At 47.5% G+C, this 22,436-nt stretch overlaps 1 protein-coding gene and 1 long non-coding RNA gene across 7 annotated transcripts in view; both read left to right on the top strand.

The window, feature by feature from the left end:
• The window catches only part of TRIO (trio Rho guanine nucleotide exchange factor), a 373,890-nt gene that overhangs the window by 317,416 nt on the left and 34,038 nt on the right, over positions 1-22,436 (top strand). For all 6 annotated transcript variants that reach the window (XM_082458354.1, XM_082458353.1, XM_082458351.1 and 3 more), the window contains 3 exons: positions 15,146-15,438; positions 16,829-16,999; positions 19,557-19,652. In XM_082458354.1, coding sequence (XP_082314480.1) covers positions 15,146-15,438; positions 16,829-16,999; positions 19,557-19,652 — 560 coding nt within the window. The remainder of the gene's footprint in view (positions 1-15,145; positions 15,439-16,828; positions 17,000-19,556; positions 19,653-22,436) is intronic.
• LOC309659094 lies at positions 3,985-15,136 on the top strand. Its single transcript, XR_014262583.1, has 3 exons — positions 3,985-6,810; positions 7,139-9,546; positions 11,450-15,136. It is a non-coding gene; the product is annotated as an uncharacterized lncRNA (long non-coding RNA).

Genomic DNA, 22,436 nt, shown 5'->3' with positions numbered 1-22,436 from the left:
CCTTGCTCATCTTGCTCAACTGCAGTTTCCTCGCCTGAAAAATTTTTAAAAAAAAGGAAGCTTGCTGCTGCTATGGTTATCACGCTCTTCAAAAACTACTACATTAAAGGTTATTTTTTTTATTTTAGACAAACCACAATTATAAAATAATTTTAATTCGTTTTCTCACTTTTCACTTAATCAAAGGTGTATTTGTCCCTCTGAGCTTATGAGGGCAAGTTTGGTGGGGGGGAGGAAGTGTTACGTGCCGAATTTGTATACATGTATATTTCCAGCCAAAATGCAAAGAAACGTTAAGTTACTGGGCCTTATTTAAGGTGAATATACACATTTTGAAATAGTAAAGCTTTTTGAAGTTCATGTGGAAAATAGGCTGAAAAGTTCCCTCCAGGTGCCCTGAAGGTCCCAGGTTTGGAGCCTCCAGACCAAGCGGCCTTGCCTTGTTCTGGAATCCTTTCCTCTCTGCGGACCAGGACCAGGCCCCCTCCTCCTCAGCTGTCGGCTCCCTTCGGTGTGTGCTCTTTCTATCCCTTCAGCTGGGCTTCGTGGGGACACCCGTTTATGGCGTTTTATTCTGAAGAATTTCCTCCAGGTGCTCCAGTTGGCCTCCGGGTGGTAAGTCCGAGGACCCGGCGCCGTCTGCCTGGGGGCGGGTAATGCGCCTGGGAGTTCATCCTCTGAGGCTCCCGCCTCCCCTTCCTGCCTCTGAGGATGGGCGGGAGAGGCTGGGCTGAGGGGCCACAGCCCAGATGCTCCTCCTCAGTTCTGACAGTTCTCACATAAAACCGCACAAACGTGAACACAGTGTACCAGCCCAACACAGAGTTGGTGTTTCTCTGAAACTGTATGCCAAGGGTTTAAAGAAAAAAAAAAAAAGAAAATTCACAGACATATGGAGCAGCAGAGGGGAGGAGAGAACGCCCACAGGCAACCAGGGACAATGTTCAGACAAATTTTTAGGCTTTTTATATGAAAAAATGATGTCTCTTTTATTGATACTTTTAAAATTTGACCGGAAGACATCATCTCTCAATGCTTTCGACCGTCCATTTTCTCAAGTGCACGGTTCAAGAAAGTTTCTATTGTCACATCTTGTTAATAGTAGTAACGGTTCACACTGTCATGAAAATGGACCTGTTGCAAAAAGACCAGAGTCATGCTTCCTTCTAAGGATGGAGCCACTGAGAAACATCTGAGACAAAGGACATCGCCTCCAGGCAACCCCCCTTCCTCTTTTATCTCTTAAATAAGCTGATGGATTATTTTAAGAAATGGCCCAATGGCCAGAAGCACATGTGAGGGTGAAGAAGAGTCTTTAGGAACAAGGAGGGACCGTGCTCATTATGACATAGAACTGGAAATTGAAGGTTTTTCCCTTTGTCTCTCTTGGGCACACAGCGCTTACCCAGCCCTGCTCACCCCTGCCCCGTGCGGAGGCTGTTTGGTTGTTTCCTACTGTTGCTTCCACCACCCCCCGCCCCCACCCCGCCCCCGTCCTCAGCAGTGCCGTCCTCAGCAGTGCCATTCTATCACACCGGGCACTAATTAAAGCCAAGGACAGGATTTGTGCCGTTAATTGGTGTTCAGAGCAGAGGCGTTCTTTTCATTCCCTTTGTCTCTGAGGTGGCTTTGTTCCTTCCTGGAATAACTCCAGGCCTCCCTTCCTTCCTTCCCACTGTAGTTGCTCAGCTGCTTGAGTAACACCGATGTGGGGAAGGTGCTAACGGGACAACCTATGCGTGAGGGGTGCGGGGGATGCTAGAAGGCCGCCCTGGCCTAGCGCGCTCCTCCTGGGACACATCACAGATGGAGATTTCACCTCCGGTGTTGGAGACATGAAGAACTCTAGAAACAGTTGCCCCGATCCTCTTTTCTTTTTGTGTTTTGGCTTTTGTTGTTGTTGTGTTAGTATGTGATATCCTGGAAAGGGAGTGGGCAGTCCTCAAGAAAGTATGAAATAATAATTTGAAAAATAAAATTCAGTGCCCTTCAGTTCTTATAGGGGAGTGAGGGGGCAAGATGTCATAAAATCAAACGAGATAAGGTTATGGGATTGCAACCCTTAACCCTCTGTGTGCTTGGAAGTGGATTGTGGATGTAAGATGCACACACGCAATTGGGCAAAAAGCCACAATTGTGTGGTTAACATTTTAATCCCGTTTTCAAGTGCTTAGTTTTAGTTAGAGCAGCATTTTGCCTTTGGTAAAGGTGTTACTAAAATATAGTTGTAAAAGGAATTCCTAATTGGTTAGGGCTTTTTGGCTCTCTGATTTTGAACCAAACAACCACGGACCCTAGAATATAATGTACTAGATACTTGCTTTGTGGTTTTGGGGTTGGGGGGATGGAATCGTCCATTTCCTCATTCTCCACAGCTGTAACTCTTTCTAAACTAATATTCTGTCCCTTGAGACCGAAACTTCAGCTAACCTGCTGGGTGGATGACGTGAAGAGTGATAGTGCTTGGCAAGCTGATTGCAAAACATTCCAAGGCCAGTTTCTGTTTCCTGATGCTCTATAAAAATGAGTATAGGGCTCTATGAATGAGTTATGTGGCTCTAAGAAAACGTTTATAAGCTTGTGTGGTTTATAGCATATTTTGATTAGAAATGTTCTTATGTAATACATGCATTTTCTGGAATGTAGGAAAAAGACTCACATGTTGGCATTCTGAATCTGGTCTCAATTAAAAATAATAATAAATTTATATACGAATGAAGAGAAATCTGTCACCACCTGAAATAAATCAATCACGTAGTTTAAATCACTAACTGCATAATGTTCTCTTAAACCATTTTGCAGCGGAATGTCTTTGCACGTCCCTGGCTTCGCCTAGAGCCATGTCCAACTTAAAAAAATCTACAAACTGCCCCCTAAAAAACTTCTTTGGTTTCCTCTTTAAGAAGGTAACCCAAGTTATTTTATCTTTTTCAACAATATGAAGACATTAATCGAAAGCATCAATATCCATCATGAAGAATACAGTTCCAGATGTCAGCCTCCTTCAAATAAGATTCGATCTTCCACTGACTAACACTTTGTGTTTGACAGCAGGGACAATTTTGCCCACGGGTTAAACATTCATGTTTCTAATTAGCAGTGTAAGAACCTCTGAAAGCCAGGATGAGATGGAGGGAATATTTTGTGAGCACCATGTGATTCCTTTTTACCCCCGCAAATTAACTTTCTGTTCCCTTAAAAGATGATTATCCATTCAGGGCAATAATAAATACTGTATTGCCTTGGAAATAGCTTCCCAAATCAAGAAATTAAGAATCAACAACCCACCATTTTATCACAGAGAAAACCTCATTATCCCTAAGTCAGCAGTATACTAAATACTAAGCAATCTGAGAAAGACGCAGAAATTTTTTTTTTTTAATTATGTTTTCTTTGCATAAAGAAAAGAACAGCCATTTGACTTTTGCGGGGGAACACAGAGGATCTCAGCCTCCGAAAAAGCCGAACAAACAGAGGCGCCTTTCGGAGCTTTTCCGGTTTCTAAGCATTTAAGCAGCCCTGGGCGAGAGCAGCGGGCCGCGGGGTGTCATTCGTCGCCAGCGTGGCGGTGTGGTCACGGCGGTCCGGGGCAGCACCCTCTCCTGCAGGACCTCCACAGAAGCAGCCTGGTCTCGGGCTGACACCTTTCGTTTAATCACCTAGGAGGGGGCCGTGGAGCCAGGTGAGGTGTCAGAGGGCCTCCTTCCCCCACCTCTGCCCTCACTGGGTGTCAGGGCTGGTGTCATCAGTCACTTCCAAGGCCCAGGACTTCACCTGCAGCCAGCGCCGCGTGGGCGCGGGGTGGGCAGCAGGACCACTCGCTGGCTGGAGAGCTTTCCACGTGAGGCTGCTGCTAACCGGCCTTTTACCCTTCAGACATCCCCGGTGGTGGTGGGGGGACCCGGGGGGGGACCCGTCCATTCGGAGTATCGAGGCTGGGTTGGGAGAGTGTCAGGATGGGGATGGGGGCATGGGGATGTAAACGTCTGCCGCTTGCAAGATTTGTGTGTGTGTGTTTCTGGTCTCACTTTTATGTAATGTTTTTTGGAAAAGTGTCTCTCTTTCATCCAGCAAGGATATCTTGAAACATCTGTTTTTGTCCTTGTATAAAAGTCAGGAATGAGCCCAAACCCCTTTCCAGCCCTCCCTGGCAAGATAGCCCTTCAGGAATTTCTTTTCCCTTCTGTGGCAGCATAGACTTTTGGTTGCAGGAAAAGCCTGCTGTTCATCTCCCCAAAAATATATATGTCAAGGGCTAGTTCACATTAAAAACCAAAACAAAAGAAAACCAAAAAACAGAGAAAATGGCCCTGTCATTCCAAGGAGACAGGAACATGGGCTAGAAACTCTCCTCAAACAAGGCCAGTGTTTGTCCAGAGTAGAGAAAGATCCCCTTAGAAGTAAGCCCCGGCATAACATTGGCATTCGAAAGAAGAGAGCTTTCTGGCAGTCGTCGTTTTGTGACGGTATGGTTTTAACCGTTCCAGGATGTCTGCTCCGGGCCAGCAGGTGACCCAGATGCTCCTGCCCCTCCCCGTCCCACCCCTGGGAGGGCGTCAGGCAGGCAGGTCACAGCACAGCGGTGCCGGGGGATTTCATCAGGCCCTCTGTCTCTGCCACGGCCCCTTTTGCCCCTTGGCACGCGGCTGCCCTCTCCCAGCGTTCCGGTCACCAGGCATGGCAGCTCCCAATCTCATCTCTTCCTGGAGGCGAACAGCCTGGTGATAAACAGTCACCAGCCGCAGACCCACAGATACCTGGAATGTTCCTGATCCCACAGATGAGCCAGGTCCGATTTTGTTGCGGGCTTCGTAACTCAGTTCACTAGATTTGTATTAAATTCCTGACATTGACCCAGACAACCCGTCCTTTCCATTATCCACTGTCAGTAATGACTCCTTCCTCATCATTTCATTTCTGGGGTGTTTCAGCTTTCCGCTTTGGCAGTGTGTGATATCCTGATCATCTGATTAGCCAAGGAAAGGATTATGCCATCTGCTTTTATCTTTATTTAATTTCTTCACATTTCCTTTTTGGAAGTTCAAGCAGTGAAATTCAGATGGAGGGAAAACCTTTAAAATGAGATGGGTTTTGACTAGAAATTCTGACAGGTTAGCGTTTCTCACAGGAATGAATTTGAGGAGGAAAAACAACGCTTGAAGTTTTGTGTTTGTGACATAGCCACATTTTCCAAAGACTATGTAATGTTGTAGGTGTTTTCAGAAACCACACTAGGAATAAATAGCATTTAGAGGTTCCCTAAGGTTCAAAGAGCGAATTGCATGTGCAGCTTCTATTTGCATGTTCTGTTTGGGTAGGGGTTACAAGCCTTGTATCTCTCTTGCTCGTCACGTTGGTGAGAGGACGCTCTCTTTTTATGGCACAACTCCCTGAGACTAGTGCACCAAACGGGTCAGCTGCTCTGTGTGTGCACACACACCCTTGCCTTCAACCTTCACAAAGAAAAAGGTAGAGCAGTTGCTTCCAGTTGAGTCCAGTTGTTTCTAGTTGAGTGTTTTAATTGATGCCAGTAGTTTCCTTGTGTTCTTCCATTCAGGGGTCCCGGGAGGTGGCCTGCGAGTGAGCGCTCCCGTGGTGTGAGTTCGTGGAAGGGGGCTGCACAGGGAACAGTGAATGTGTTGGTCATTCATGTGCATTTTCTCAGGCAGCAGAGACCATGTGTTCTTCATTACTGCGTGATCCGTGGCCATGCTGTGCTGGACCTCTGGTTAAATCCAGGGATTATTTAAAAAAAAAAAAAAAAAGCTAGGGAATTTATCTTGCTCCTTCATGTTTTTTGTGCTCACTTCATATGTGAAGCAAAGACAAAGTTCCCATTTTTGCACTGAGGACCCAGTGCACCAAATTGCGAGTATGTAAAACTGGTTTTTAATACTCTTATGCCACGTGTTTAGTCATTACCATCCCACATCTGCGCTCGGTGCCTCTGTACAGCTTCTAACTTTTTAAAAAAGATTGTTTCCCATGTTAACATGCATTTGCCATGACAGTGACAGCCCGGAGTGAAGCCCTGGACCACCTGAACCTAGGGGTGTGCAGAGGAGCAGATAACCCACTGAGGATGCAGTGTCCTATCCAAGCCTGTGTCTCGACCCCTGGTGCATCTTTATTGTGCTGAGGAACAAATTAAGAACCAAGGACTCTCGTAGACAGAAGATGAGCGAGGTGACCAGAATGGAAAATTAGGAGTCTAGCAAGAAGAGTCTTCAGCTACTTATTCACAAATAGAAAGAGGATTTAAATTTGGGAAAGTATTATAAAATACTTGCTCTTATACTCTGACCCACCAAAAGTGTAACCATATCACCAGGCAGTCAGTTACTTCTTCTTAGTTCCTTAAAGTTCTCCAAGTAATACCGCAGCTTCATCTCACTCCTCACTGTCGTGAATTAAGACACCTAGCCTTCCCAGGCAGTTGTAATCACTGTGTAAATCAAAGAGAAGATGTGATCCCGAGAAATGCATCTGGAAGAATGATTGGGGATGACCTCACTTTTTGTGTGATCTTCAGGAGAATTTCTAGTGTGTGATCGTTTTCAATTATTATTCCCCCCCAAAAAAGTTACCTTGATTCTAAAAGCAGGGAATGAAAATCCGGTTTGAAAACTGTAGAGACAGATGACAGTCGTTTACTCAGAAAATTTTGCTCTAAAATACGTTAACCAACCCAGTCATCAATCATAAGCTAACAACTTACTCTCTCTTTGATTTATAAGTAATCTGTAGACCCGATTTCCACATGTACATTACAGCCTTCCTGATACAGTGGAAGAATTCCCTAAATAAAAGGTGATTTGGGGGCTTCCCTGGTGGCGCAGTGGTTGGGAGTCTGCCTGCCAGTGCAGGGGACGCGGGTTCGAGCCCTGGTCTGGGGGGATCCCATATGCCGCGGAGCAGCTAGGCCCGTGAGCCACAATTACTGAGCCTGCGCGTCTGGAGCCTGTGCTCCACAACCAGAGAGGCCACGATAGTGAGAGGCCCGCGCACCGCGATGAGGAGTGGCCCCCGCTTGCCACAACTGGAGAGAGCCCTCGCACAGAAACGAAGACCCAACACAGCCATAAATAAATAAATAAAATAAAATGTGCAAGTCAACCTTTTAAAAAAAAAAAAAAAGGTGATTTGCTGCATTGAATTCATGTCAAGACGGTGGTTTGAGAAACTGCCAGAGGCCAGGCATACCTGATCAAACCCTGCCCAGTCTGTCCTAAAATGGTCTGATGGAATTGTTTTCAGCCCCAAAGTGTCCTTGAATTATCTTTTTCTAGCCCATGGCAATAACGGCTAAATAAGCATTTCTTTAAGTCCTTAAAACCAGAACTGTAAATTAGCACTTTGCTTTGGGAGGGTGCCAGGCTCTGAGTTCAGCTTACCCTGTTTGGAGTTTGCATCAAGACAGCCCTGCAAGGTTCGTTTGACAGATATTTTTGAACACCTACAATGGACAGGAAGATGGGAATGTCTTTCTTTAAAACAAATCAGCTAAAATCGTTCCGGGAGCCTCCGTGGAGGAGCGATTGAAATGTGAGTCAGCTGTTTGTTGGAAAGTGTCCCAGTGTTGAGTGTGCGCCTCTGCGCGGTGGTCGTGCCTCAGACGTGACCGGCCATCGGCGTGGGTCCCATGTGTGCACGCTTGGCTGATGCTGCAGAGTGCGGGGTGCCTGTCACAGCAGACGCTCGGTGACACAGCGAAGGCGGCAGCGCCAGCCGTCGGAGAGATCACGCTTTGCTCTCCAACTGCTCTTTCTTCCTGCTCTCAGCCCGGGGTGCCTGTCTTTCAGAGGGATCCTTACACATCTCACCACCCCACTGCATCCTGTTTTATTGCTTGTCTTTCGCCGTTTCTTTTTCTGTGTAAAAATGTGAGTACTGCCTCGTGTTTGTGTTAGGCTATACGTTTACAAAGACCGTTTTTGTGCCTTTTCCCTGCAGCAGCCTGGTAAGGAATCGCAGTCACTTCACTGTTAGGAAACTGGAGGACTTGTCAGATACCCACGCCCAGTACCTGCCAGGGAGAGGCTGGAACCGCTGCCCCATTGCGTCGAATGACCATTCATCTATGAGGCGCTCGCTTGAAGGGAAAGGCAAACATTATGCTCTAGAGATACAGTCTGAACAAAGCAGCAGCGACCTCTGTCCTCCTGGAGCCCCTATGCTGCTAGGGCTGAAATGAAGGCAAGCAGGAGGGCACGTTGGTGAAGCGTGTTCAAACTCGGGGGCGGGCGTTTTGAATTCAGGGACAGCATCCTCAGCAGCCCGGTCTGTACTCTGGGACACTTAGCAACATCTTCACGCCTTCTTACCATCGTGAAAACGAGGAGAGGGTTAAAATGAAACGTGATGCTTTTCTCAGTCTGCAGCTAGCAGGATACGGTCCCTTTTCCTTTTTTTCTTACATTTTAAAAAAAAAGGCTTTATTAATCACAGATGTCTCAACTGCCGAGACTGGGACTCGAGGGCGGTTTCCCTCCTCCCAGCAGTTTGGGGCTGTGTGTGTTCCCATGGTGGAACTCTTCTGGGGCGGCCGGAGGGGCAGGGCTCCCGCTTCCCCCTCCTTTTTTTTTTTTTTTTTTTTAGTTTTTTTCTTAATTTTAAGAAGAAATCTAGCATGGACTTTGGGTGAACTCTGACTTCAGCAAAGAGCCATCTTTGTGGAGTTGTTTTCCCTTCAAAATAAGAGAAACTTTGATTTCCCCTCTTAGGGCTTCAGGCAGCTCACAACTGGCTTTCTCTTATACACACATGAGCGTCTTTTGAAATGAGTGGGACGTGCTGACAGTATCTTTATGCTACAGTTTACCCTGCCCTCTTAATAAGGGACAAGTTATTTTTTTAAATGGAAACAGAATGAAGTAATTCATCTACATTGCTTCACTCATCTTTCATAGGTCTAAAAATGATTCTGAGTATGTAACTGATTACCACGCTAGGCCTGTGATTAGAAAATCATTAATCCACATCGCCGTTGTCTGGGTACTCAACAGTTTGCATGCATGTAATGTAGCAAGTTCTGTGCTACCAGGGAGTCCGGGAGAAGCTTGCCTCAACCATCTTATGTTTGCAAATAGCAGTTTACAATTTGCAAAGCTCGTTCCTTCTCGTTCCTTCATGTAATCCTACCGTAGCCCTGGAAGATGAGGGAATTCAGGTGCCAGGATGTTGGCCTGGGTCAGGGCTGTGGCGTGGCAGAGCCAGTCTCAAACTCAGACCCTGTGACAAGTCCAGAGTCCTTCCGACGTCCTCAGCTGATCTCCCACCTGGACCTTGCATCAGCGGAGTGTCCCCAGGCTGGGAAGAGGAAGGCACATCCCAGCAAGGCGTGTTGTGAGTGCCGGCATCCTCATAGACGTGGACGGTGGTGACAGGGTGGAAAGGCAGCGGTACTGAATGTACTGAGTGTTGAGTCATTTTTGTCTTCCAAGAAAGTAGGAGTTGAGGGGAAGGCAAGAGATGGTAACTGAAGATGGGAACAGGAACAGTACAATTGCCTTGAGTGACAAATGAGTTTTCCATCGTCTTTCTCAGGTGAGTTCGGTCCCGACCCCTCTTTTTGCCGCCTCGCCCACACCACACGTGCTGGGGGGTGTTCACGTGCTCCCCACCCTCACCAAGGGCTCCTGGGCCTGGCTCTCGCCTGCAAGAAGGCATCGCCTAGCGCAGGCCGGTACAGGGACAGCTGTCATCTACTCTCAGTTACCATCTTGTAAGTACATAGTTCACAGACTCACAAACTGGACTAAAATTAGATGTGACCTGTAGCTCGTCTCCAGACTGGTGGGGTATAGCACCAAGTCAGGACGTCACCGTTCACGGGGTCAGCGTAAGTTATCAGGCTCCTGAGCTCAGGCCGGAAAATAGCCTGTAGCTGGCAATCGATTCACTGACTCACCCGTTCGGTTGTTGTTTTTTTTTTTTTTTTTTTTTTTGGGTGCATGCAGGATCTTAGTTCCCCAAGCGGGGATCGAACCTGTGCCTCCTGCAGTGGAAGCTCAGAGTCTTAGCCACTGGACCGCCAGGGAAGTCCCGACCATTCGTTATGTATTCAACATAAACTGATTAAGCTCCAAGGATGTGCCAGCTGAGCACGTAGCTGTAAACAAACCAGACCCAGCGCCCGCCCACGTGTGGCCTGGAGTCTAGGTCACGGTGGTTTCCTGTCCTGACAGTTACCCAGCTGGAACTGCAGTCATGGAAGGGAGATGCAGAGCCTGGCCGTGGGCCTCCGCCCTAGGATTACTGTTGTCATTGGCCTGAGCCGCCCACAGTCCGCCTGAACAGAGAGGAGGGGGTCTTAGAGGGAGGAAGGGGGCCTTCCCAGCAGCGTCTGTGCCCGACCGTGACCCTTCAGACGCAGCGTGTCACAGCCACCGGGAGCTCAGCTGCGTGAGGCACCTGGGTGCAGACCAGTAATTTAGGATCTTCCCAAGGAGACCACCAAAAGCTCGTTTATCGTGTGCGTCACGCTTACCTTTTGCCCAGTAACACTGGAGACCTTCATTCTACTAGATGTCATTAGGACATGTTGTTTAATTTAAAATTTGCATCAGAGCAGTGGGTCTAGTGGTCAAAGTCTGTTCTTAAGGTAACGAAAAATAATAGCAGGTCCTTTATTTCATTCTATTAATAATTGACTTAAGTTTAAGTAATTTTTAAGTGTTTTAAAATCTGATTTATGCATTATGTCACAGAGCATGTAAACGGACTGTTAAAACCCATTGATGTGGGCAAAATGAGTTTCTATGTTGAAAGGAAAAAAATAAGATTTTTGGGTTTTTTTTTGGAAAGTGTCAAACAGCATGAAGAATTAAGTATTATCGTTAAAAACAAACTGGAGAGAGAAGGAATGTATCTGTTTGCTTTAGTTTGTGGTTATTTTTTTCATTGCTAATCCCCCAGATTGTGACTAATGTATCAGATCTGCACAACACGAAATATCTGTTAATCTTAGAGACAGGTGAAGAAATTTTCCCTCTACATTTTCAGACTTCTGAAACAAAATAGTTTTTCAAGGTAAAATTTAAGATACGACAAAATTTTCTTCTTAGTTTGTAATTGCTGCTAGCATATTTCTAAGTCATGAATATTCCAGTAAAGTGAAATAGTGTCACTTAAGTGACGATAAATAGCAGCTCAAGAAGAGAACCGCTATTCCCTGAGAACAGCGTTTCGTCTGCAGCACTGGTGAGCTCTGACCTTGGACAGCTTTGCCTCCCTCCTGGGTCTAGGCTGGACTGGTCAGGCCACGGCCACGTTTATAATGCTCAACCTGCCAACTGAGGGAAAAAATCTCTTTTGAACCTACTTCTCAAAGTGCAGAGAACCAACTCCTATGCAGCTGAGCACACAGAGAGAAGCTAGGCAGTGTCGTCTCTAATTTCTTTTTCTTTTTGAACCATTTTGACCACCACCATCTCCTTTCCTAAGCAAGGCAGGGATGCCCTGAGAATCACACTTGCAAAGCCAGCCGGGTCCCATGAGGCATTGGTGATGGACTGCAGTTCATCGCCTCGTGCCGCCTAAGGCCGCTGGGGCTGCTGACCGGGGGCGAGGTCTGCGTGTCGGGGCAACGGCCCTCAGCTGCCCACCCAGCCCAGAGCTCTCACTTCTCCACAACCCTGCACGTTTGGGGGACACAGAGACCATGTCAGGTCTCCCGGTGGGCGGCCTCTTCACTGAAGGTTCGTATTATGTGCCGCGTTGCTCCCGTGCTGCGTCCCCCCAGATGCTCGCTTTTAGGCACCCAGACACGTGGAAGGTTCGTTTGTTGTCTTAGGCGGTGTCCCCTCACTTGGGACGTGTGAGGGTTCTGCTGGTGACGTTAAGGCCTGCAGTTGATTTGGTTTTATGAAAGCGAGTCTGCCTCTGTCGTTTTCCTACCATGGAGCTCTCGTCACCTGTCGGGGACGGCCCCCCTCCTCCACCCGGGCGCCACCTTCGTGGTTCTCTGTCTTGTGTGCTTGCTCGGCTGAGTGACTATTCCTCGAAGAAACACCCGTCCCGAGAATAGGGCTGTGGATCAGCTTGCTCTGTTTCTCTGGGCTGGGATTTCTGCTGTTTCCAGTGGATACTTCATAGGTGCCTGCTGTACGCCAGGCACCGCGCCAGGCCCTGGGCACACCTCCAGAGACATGTCGGACGAGGCCCCCGCCCTCCTGGAGCTTATGCCCTTGTGAGCTCCTCCTAATGGGTTATTCAGGCCCAGCTCCTTCAAAGGCCAGCTTCAGCGTCACCTCCTTTAGGAAGGCCTCCGTGATCCCTCCACCTGATTCCCCTTCTTCTCAACCTCTACCAGGGTTTGTACTCGCTTACAGCATGAAGTGTCACAGTTCTGCCTGAATGATTGTTATGTGATCACTGAAAGCCCTGCAGGTGGATCCCCTGGGTAAAGGATGTAGGTTTATTCATCTCTGTCCGGTGGCAAGTACAGGGCTTGGCTCTGCATCCCAGCACAGTAAACGCACAGTAAATGACTATGAAATATGTCCCCTGCTGTGGCCAGCACCGTGCCTCGCTAATACTGATAGTTGGTACTTAGAAAAACTTTAGCTGAATAAAGTATCATCTACATGAGGCTTGTCCAACCCCTCCTCTTCCTTCTGTCCTTCCTGTTGTCACTGCAGCAGGAGTGCCCGAGGGTAGCGACCGTGCCTGCCTTGTTTGCCCTTTACCCTGAGTCAGCACCTGAGAAAGTCCCCAGGAAGCTCTTTACAGCAGGCGCGTTGTTAACTTCATGGCTTCGTCTGCTACCTCTTCCCGATGGTACCTGAGGAAAACGAGGCTGACGTGGGGACGTTTTAGTCACTCTTCTGTGAAAAGAAATAAAATAAAAATATATGCTCACACACACATATATACACGAGGAGGGGGGAAATGCTGTATTGAGCCTGAGTCTGCCTCTGAGAAAATCTAGACTTTTAAGAATGAGCGATCCAGCTTGAAACGCGTCATCTGTTTATGGAAGATTATACCCTCTCCCCTGCAAGGCTCGGCCGAGGAGGGCGCGGGCATCAGTCAGACGGCGCTCCGCTGTCTCGCCCGGGCGTCTGAGCGTGAGCGGGAAACTGCTGTCAGCTCTCTCGTACATGTAGTCACAGGACTGGGAGGAACTAACTGTCTTGCTTTTTAACTGCAGCAGGTAATGGTCTCCAGTGCCGCAGAGGTAAATACAGCTAATACAGGTAGCTGTGTGAAATCATCTTTTTGAAGACTAATTTTAATTTATTTTCAAGACTTATTAAGATTTAAGAAAATAACAAGCATAGCGAATGACCTTGCTCTTCCATTTCCTAAAGTGAAGCGTTTTATTCCGTTTTGCCGTGGGAGGAGTCCTCCGGAGCCCAGTGCTCGGGAAAGGGCCGAGAAGTGTCCCAGGTCACTGGTCTTCTGTCTGTGAAGTAACGTCTCACGTAATTCCACAGATCTGTTGAGTGTCAGCTGTTACCTAAGTGTGTTTATATCTCCTTTTTTCTCCTGAAAAATTAGCAACTCAGGGTCGACTATATTTAATTTTTCAAATCCAGTGAGAAGATTCATTTGGATATATTTTCAAGTAACATTTTGGTTACTTGAGGAAGGTTTCTGCTACTCACATTTCTTTTTAAAATGTCTTGTTGTTTTCTTAAGTGTTACTGGTATTTTCTCCAACACGTGAAGTAACTTTGCTGAGGCTGAGAGCAGGGGCTGCAGATGCCTGTGTAGTTCCAGAGAACGGCTGGGAAACAAGGGGCCATGAGCCGGATTTCCCAGTGAACCAGCCAGCTTTACCCTTCCACACTGAACTTTCTAGAAGGGTGCCGTTTGTCACAATGCCTGACCAGCTCACGTCTATACTGATTTATACACCCACGCACGTATACATACATACAAGTATACCTCGTTTTATTGCACTTTGTTTTTCTGTACTTCACAGATGCTGCATTTTTAACTAATTGAAGGTTTGTGGCAACTCTGCATCGAGCAAGTCCGTTGGAGCCATTTTTCCAATGGCGTTTGCTCGCTTCATGTCTCTGTGTCACATTTTGTTGAGTCTTACAATTTTTCAAACCCTCCACCAGCAAAAAGATTACAGCTCGCTGAAAGTTCAGATGATGGTTAGCATTTTTTAACAATAAAATATTTTTTAATTAAAGTATGTACATTTTTTTAGACAATGCTATTGGGCACTGAATAGACTACAATAAGTGGAAACGTAACTTTTATATGCCCTGGGAAACCAAAAAATTTGTGACTCACTTTATTGCGATATTGGCTTTATGGCAGTGGTCTGGAACCAAACCCACGACGTCCCCAAGGTGTGCCTGTACTTGTGTTTGTTTATTTATTTATTTTTAACATTTTATTTTATTTTTATTTTTTTATTTTTGGCTGCATTGGGTCTTTGTTGCTGCGCGTGGGTTTTCTCTAGTTGCGGCGAGCGGGGGCTACTCTTCGTTGGCGGTGCACGGGCTCTACGCACACGGGCTTCAGTAGCTGTGGCTCGTGGGCTCTAGAGCGCAGGCTCAGTAGTTGTGGTGCACAGGCTTAGCTGCTCCGCGGCATGTGAGATCTTCCCGAACCAGGGCTCGAACCCGTGTCCCCTGCATTGGCAGGCGGATTCTTAACCACTGTGCCACCAAGGAAGCCCATGTTTATTTATTGAGTGGTACTTTTATTCACTGGGAGTGCGTGAAACTGTACATTTATCCACCAGGATTAGTTTTTAATTTCCTTTAAATTCTTCCCTAAGCCATTCTTTCTTGGTTCTTGTCTATCAAGACAATAGGTGAAGATAATTCAAACAGTGTGTCCTCCAATGTCTGTGATATTTTAAGTGACAGTGACATTTTGAGCCTGTGCGATAATGATGCTGGTCTCCAGGATTGGTGACCTGGGGGTTTTTGGAGGGGGCAGTACACCTGGAGAAAAATCACCTCTAGCAGAGCTCCAGTTGGGGAGCCATTTGTTGGGTGAGCGTGTGGGTCGGGTCTCCCTGGACATTCCCCCCCAGGGCAGAGCCACCAGACACAGCTCCCGGCGGCCCCCGAACGTGGTGTTCACCTGGGTGGTGACGCTGCTCATTGGCACAGTGGCACCAGCCAGGACTCGGGGGGCTGCCAGTCACACTTGTTTCTCTCTCGCCCCGCAGACTCGCTGTCCGTCTCCAGCAACGATGCCAGCCCGCCCGCCTCTGTGGCCTCCCTCCAGCCCCACATGATGGGGGCGCAGAGCTCCCCGGGCCCCAAGCGCCCAGGTAACACGCTGCGCAAGTGGCTGACGAGCCCGGTGCGGCGGCTGAGCAGCGGCAAGGCCGACGGGCACGTGAAGAAGCTGGCCCACAAGCACAAGAAGAGCAGGGAGGTCCGCAAGAGCGCCGACGCCGGCTCGCAGAAGGACTCGGACGACAGTGCGGCCACCCCGCAGGACGAGACGGCGGAAGAGGTCAGGGCCTCTGGCATCTCCCCCCGAGTTGTGGGAACAGTGAATTCACTCGTTGGGTGGTTTTCCCTACGTTCTGGGAAGGAGCAGGGTCAGAGCCCCACTCAGTTCCTCCAGCAGCGTCTAGAGTCAGGGACCCACGCGTGGCCTCGGGTCAAGAAATCAGAGTGCCGTGGGCAACCCCGCCTGCCTCGGGAAAACGTGGTGCCCGGCCACCTTAGCCCCCTCTCACCTCCATCACAGGCAAAGCCAGGGGCGCCTCCCGGGAGGCAAAAGATTTAAGTGGCTCCTGAGGTTAGCAGTCAACCACGGGGGCAGCATTTTGCAAGGAAAGCACCAGTTTTGGACTTGGAAGGACTAAGGGAATGTTTGCATCCTCCAGTTGTCTGCACCACCACCCCTGCCCCCGTATTCATACATATTCATGCTTATGTCTTGTCCTGAGTAGAAAGCACACAGTTAATATACTTTGCTAACCCAGCAGTAAACCCTGGATTATTCCCATGTCATCGAAGATAAATGTAGGTCAGCCAGGAATTATTTTTAATTTCCCCTTTTTTGGAGGAGGTGGGAGCTTAAAATTATACTGCAAGGAACCGAATTCCTTCATGATCCCCAAGATGGGCCTTCAGCAGTGTGGTGTCAGTGAGGGGCCCTCAGAGTTTTTAACTTGGACCCCTATCCCCCAGTTCCCTCACAGACTCAAAAAAAGGCAGAGAGAGAGAGAGAGTGAGAGAGAAGACAGGATTTGTATCGTTCAATTTATTTTGCAGATGTGGGGTTTCTGCTGCTTTTTTCCTGGGCGTGTTTTTGCCGTGGGTTTTCACTGGAGCGTGTGGTTCATGTATGTCCTCATCTATCTGTTTTATATACTGTGTCCTCGTGATAGAAATGAAAAGCTGAAATTTTTTTCTGAAAGTAAGAATAGGGGAAAATTAATGGGAATACTTAATTCAGATTCTTAAAATACACCTTGAATTCTATTTTTCTTTATGCCCTCCTGATGTCAGTGAGTTTTATTTGAGCAAAGTAACAAAAAGTGAAATATGAGACTAGAGAAACTAAGGGTTATGGTTCAAATTTTTGAACCTTCTTTTTAAATTGGCTTCTTGAAGATCAGATGTGTTCAGAGCCTAACGGTTAACGTTGGCAGTCCCTTCCAAAGACGCTCTCAGTGGCCCTTCCCTCGTCCAAGTTGGCAAGCAAGGGGAGCTTGGGTCGCTGGCGGGAGTGGAAGCTCCCGTCAGGGTTGGAAGGAGCTTGTGCTTGATTTCTGCTCTCAGTTTCGGTCCGGGCTGTGCTTTTCCAGTTAACCCCTGAGGGCTCAGTTTCTGTGAACTGACGTTGGCAGTCGGGGCCGGGTTCCAACGGGCGAATGTCGGTCTGGTTTCAGAGAGGCCGGAACGAGGGCCTGAGCAGCGGCACGCTCTCCAAGTCCTCGTCCTCGGGCATGCAGAGCTGCGGGGAGGAAGAAGGGGAGGAGGGGGCCGACGCCGTGCCCCTGCCCCCGCCCATGGCCATCCAGCAGCACAGCCTGCTCCAGCCGGATTCACAGGACGACAAGGTAAGGGGGGCCCACGCCCACACCAAGCCTCGCCAGGGGAGGGCCTGGCGGTTGCCTGCCGCTGTGCCCCAGCCTCCTTGCAGGGCGTAGAGAGCGACCCGGGCTGTGAAAAGGCACCTGGAAGATGCCTTTCACCCCAAAAGTATAGCTAGCAAAGGCCGTTTAGACCAAGCTGTAGGAACACGCGCAGTCTCTCGTACACGTGTACGTGTATAAATACGTTCAGTGCATTTTTCATGGATGCTTTCGTAATTGCTACTTTTCAAGTCATTTTAATTTTTCTCACTGTAGTAACCAGGGTCCCTGAGAGGGCAGGGAAGTCGCACGCCACCTGCGTGATTGCGTCCTAAACGCACACGAGCCCATCTGGTTCTCTCTGTTAGGTGTCTGCACACAGGTGTGGTTTTTCAGGTGGGATGGTATTGCTGTCCAGTTCCTTTTTCCAACATGGCAAACATCTGGGTCAAACTGGAGTTTGTCAAAGCATAGGAATCAGTTCAAAGCCACGAATTTCCTCTTTGGATGTATGCAGAGGCTTCAAGCCAAGTAAATCTTATTTTTTGTTTTCTGGGTTTTTTTGAGTTCTTACATAATCTAAAATTACTCTGTACAACCCTAAAATATCAAGAAGGAAACCTGGTAACTGTGGCTTATACATCCTCTCGCATTCTGGCCCATCCTGCTTCTCCAAACTGGCAGGTGTTGAAAACCATCCTATGGAGTCATTACTGGTGATTTTTTTTTTTTTTTTTTTTTTTTTGGCAGAAACTGAGGTTTCTGAATAAAACAGATGTTTTCATCAGTTTTCCCCCTTCTTCCCCTTTTTCCTTCCCTGACTTCCCTCAGTGCTAACACAGTCACTCGCTGGATGGGCCCGTGCGTGATGACCCGGGGTCGCCCTGGCTCAGTGATCGACGGCCATGAGGCCGAGGCCGATCACGTGTTAGTCGTAACCTAAGGCGCCTTCTCTGTAGAACTCCTCCTCCCCCTCCTCCTCCGGGGCCCTCAGTGCGCAGCAGGGGCGCAGTGGGCTTGGCAGAAGGAGGGAGCTTGGGTTCGAGTCTGGGGTTTGGAGGGCATCTGAGGTGCAGACCCCGTGCCATGGGGGTGGTGGGCAGGGTGGCCTGAGATGGGAGAGAAGCTCGCGCCCCACTGCCCAGAGCAGACCCGCCAGGAAGCCAGGCTCTGACAACTCCTCGGTTATTTTGTAGCGTTCTAAGCCATACCTCTTTAAAAGCAGAAAACTGGAATTGTGTAAATCTGGATGGTTAGCCGAAAGTGAGGTGCCAGGCCTGGTTGACTTATTCACCAAATAAGAGGGTATTTTTCTCCATTGAAAGAGTGGATTGCACTGTATTCTTCTGTTTGCCAAAATCATTTATTGGTTATTGTGTTACCTCATTGGGTATTACCCATAGAAATTCTTCTTTTACAAAAGTCTATAGTGATGTTCCCAGAGAGTATATTATCTTGTGACTAATGTTTTGTTTTGTTCTGTTTTCTCTTTTTGTAAACTTTCACTGCAGCATTATGTTGATTTGTGTTCTGTGTCTGTTTTGGCTCAGTTTCCTTACCTCTCCATTTGAATTTTTTCCTTGTTTTCTTCACCTCATCTTCCAGATTTCATTAGACCAAGCCAACATTTGTTTTGCCAAGTGCATATCTGGATCCGTATTGTAACAGCCTTGTTGTAAATGTATAAACCCGTATCTGTCTGCTGTGAGACATGCATCGTTAGGACAGCTAGCCGTGTGTCACATGCATCTCTGCTGTCCTTAATATGAAGCAAGGTTCATATTACACCCCTCTTCTAGTTTCCAGTAAATTAACGGTGCAAGTAATCCGCAAACACAGCGTGTTTGCTAATTACTGAAACTCGAGCTCAGTAGCCCCTCTCCCAGATTCCTTACCTGTCCACCCCTGTACACCCCGACTCTAGCCGTAAGTGGCATCTGATAGCTTGTGAGGCCACAGATCTCCTGTCCTCTGCACTAATCACTGGGGAAGTGGATGGCACAGAAAATGGTGAGCTTGTCCCCCTCTTCCCTGTCTGGCCGGTGCTCCCGGTTCCTTTCCTTTTCTTGTTTCTTTCTTTTAACCCCGTCCACACAGTAAAGCCATTTTTAGTATCCAGTTTTGTTTCCCGATTTTTTAAAGGGTTCACTCATTAGCCCTTAAGCCTTTCACTCTTCCGTTGATCAGATTCTCTGCCTTTTCCTCCTTAGCCAGTAGCCTAGTCAGCAGTTGCAAAAGTTAGAATTTTCCCGTGCCCGGTCACCTCTTTGAAAAACATTCTGATGGTACATGACTGCGGATTAAAAACAGACTTTGTCTGCTTTCCACATGTATCCCAGACAGGTCCTATTTAGTATTTCATGTCAGAATATTGTAAATTTTAAAAGATGGCTTTAAATAAATGCAAACAAAGACAAACTTGTGGTCTTTTTGTCTGGAATTACTTTTAGAAGGAGATTGAGCTTGCAGGAGAATTCTGTCTGCCCAGTGACTAACACGAGGCATTTCCCTCCCCCTCTCTTTTTCTCAACTTCCTCCATAGGCCTCTTCTCGGTTATTAGTCCGCCCCACCAGCTCCGAAACGCCGAGCGCAGCCGAGCTTGTCAGTGCGATCGAGGAACTCGTGAAAAGCAAGATGGTAAGGCTTCCCAGAGACTCAGGCTGAGGGCTGGAAGTTGCTCCAGGGTGCTGCTTGTAGGCGGGTGGGCCCTCGTCCAGCTGTGGCTCTGGTCTGCAGGACGGAGTTCGGGAAGCCCAGGACCACCCTCAGTTTCAGTAATTGGCTTGAAAGACTTAACAGAACTTAGAGAAGCCGCAGTTGTGGTTCATTGCCATGAAAAGACACAGGTGAAGATCAGCCAGGGAAGATGTGCAGGAGCAGGTCCAGGAGGGTCAGGTTCAAGCTGCCATTGTCCTCTCCCAGTGGAGTCACGTGCACAACGCTGGCTCTCCCCGCCTCGCACAGTGTGTGATGATACGTGCAAGGTATCACCAGCCAGGACACCCTGCCCCCGCCCCGCCGAGCCTTGGTGTCCAGAGTTTTTATTTGGGCTCAGTCACGTACACGAGGGTGAGCTCACATGGCTCAGCCTTGTCCCCTGCCTCTCCGGGGATTAAGAGAGGACGTGGACCGAAGCCCTCACCCAAAGTCACGTTGTTAGCATAGACTGTCTGTCTTAGCCCAAGAACCCCCGGTAAACAAAGACTTCATCAGGCAAGACATTCCACGGGCTTAGAGGGACCTCCCAGGAGCCAAGGTCAGTCCTTCCCTACACCCACATTGTCTGCAGTGCTGGGACCGTCATAGCCAATGGGGTCAACTCCAGTCTTGTCCAAAGTTGTGCACAGGGTCATTGGACTCAACAGGTACCACTGGGAGTCTCTCTTGCTGTCGCTGAGATCTTTCACTTGGGTTTGCAGTGTATGAGAGAGAAGGGTTTGCATTGCTGTATAAGGGCTTTATTCTTTTTGTGACCTCTCTGTTGCCAGTTGGTCAAGATGGATTCATTTAGTAAAAGCCCCAAATCAAATGTTGATTCATTGAAGTTAGACAGGTTTGCATTGTTTCTAACTGATTCAAATCAATAAATTTCTGTGTTTCTTTAGTTTTCCTGTGAAATAGAAAAACCAGTAATGGTAACAACATTTTAGACTAGTATATCCTGCTACCCTACAACATCTTTTAAAAGTCACACCTCCTAAAGTAAAAGCCCTCGGCCTCTCCCACATTCCATTCTCCATAAGAGTTTGATGTGTTTCCCTCCAGATAGTTTCTTTGTATAAACTCCCCACATCAGCCCTACGAGGTAGGCATGTACTGTCCTATTCTCATTTTACAGATGAGAAAACTGAGGCATACAGAATGCTTAAAAACTTGACCAGCTAGTAAGGGGCAGAGATAGAAATCTACTATAATTTATTTAAATAAATTCATAATAATATATATCTATTGTTTTCAATTTTCACCATTGTAAACATCCACTTTCATTTATATGTGTGATTAAACCTGTAGGGTAAATTTCCAGCACTGGAATTGCTAGATCAAAGGGGATACAATTGATCCTTAAACAACCTGGGTTTGAATTTCATGGGTCCACTTACATGCAGATTTTTTTCAATAGTGAATACTGTCGTACAACACAGTCTGCCCTGGGCTGAATCCACAGAATCAGAACCACAGACACCGAGGAACCACGTGTACAGAGTCAGCATCCCAAGCCCTGCATTGTTCGAGAGTTAGCTGCACTTCTTTACAGTTAGGAATTTATCTTCCAAAGCCAGTAGTAACTAGGTACCATGTATATAACTCCAGTTGCTTCTCCCACCCACCCCTAAGCAGCTTCTAATGAGGCTGGTTGACTAGGTCAAATGGGGAATTGTATCCAAAATTCAGACCGGCAGGTATTGCCCTGCCGTAGCTGGAATTCCCCCTGCTTGGTGTTCTGTGCCGTGATCTGAGAAGGATGCGGTGGGCTTCGAGCTTAGACAAGACGTTAGGCAGGAGGGCTGCTAGGACTTGGTAAATAAGTCAAGAACTTGACTCCACTGGTCAAAAATTCGGGATCATGTCAGTAGGAACTGAGCTAAACCACATCCTGGCTATCTTTTTGAGAGACAAGTTGATTAATGGTCTAAAAAGATGCATGCTTAAATTATATCTAATGAGTTTTCAAGCATTCTTAAACATTCTTAAACATTTTAAAAACAGCCATTTATACACATCAGTTATATGATCATTAAAATCATTTTTGTCTAATAATTTAAGTAGTTTTCCCAAGGAATGTTGTGAGACAACACTTTGTCAAGCTGCTAGTCATTATTCTGCAGGTATTTGAATGGATTCCATTGTAAGTGGGCTGAGATTCATGTGTAATTAATTCAGATGGACTTCAGATGGAGAGGAGTTCTATGGCTGGTCTCTCAGCTCTTACTGGTTTACTCCCCCTTTTAAGTTCTGAATAATTAAACTTTATCCATTGAAACTGACTTATTTCTACTCACTTATGTCTCTTCCGAAGTTAATGGGCATAAAGCTGTTGGCAGAGTGGAAAGGGCGTAGGTTTTGGAATCAGATAGATGTGGGTTCAGACTCTCCTACTGACTGCTTCCGCCTCTCTGAGCCCATCTCTCGGCTGGAAGCAAGGGATGGTGAAGCGACTGCTGTTTGTTAAGCTCCCAGCCGGGTTCCCTCCACCTGGGCGCTCACTCGTGCCTTCCCTCCCCGTTGGAGAACCATATTTAGGCTTTTTATGGTGAGCTCATCTCTTCTTCATTCTCCATGGAATGTGATCTAAATTCTGCCCTCTTTTTCTGGTTCAGGGGAAACATAACTCTCCCTTGGTTTCTGGTCACTAATCCTCAAACAGGAAGTACTTTTTGTCACTAAAACCTCTAGTGAACCATTTTACTATCCTTCACCCTG

The sequence above is a fragment of the Balaenoptera physalus genome (assembly GCF_965194825.1).
Source record: "Balaenoptera physalus genome assembly, chromosome: 3".
In the NCBI taxonomy this organism is placed as follows: Eukaryota; Metazoa; Chordata; class Mammalia; order Artiodactyla; family Balaenopteridae; genus Balaenoptera; species Balaenoptera physalus.
This window is presented reverse-complemented; position numbering and strand designations above follow the sequence as displayed.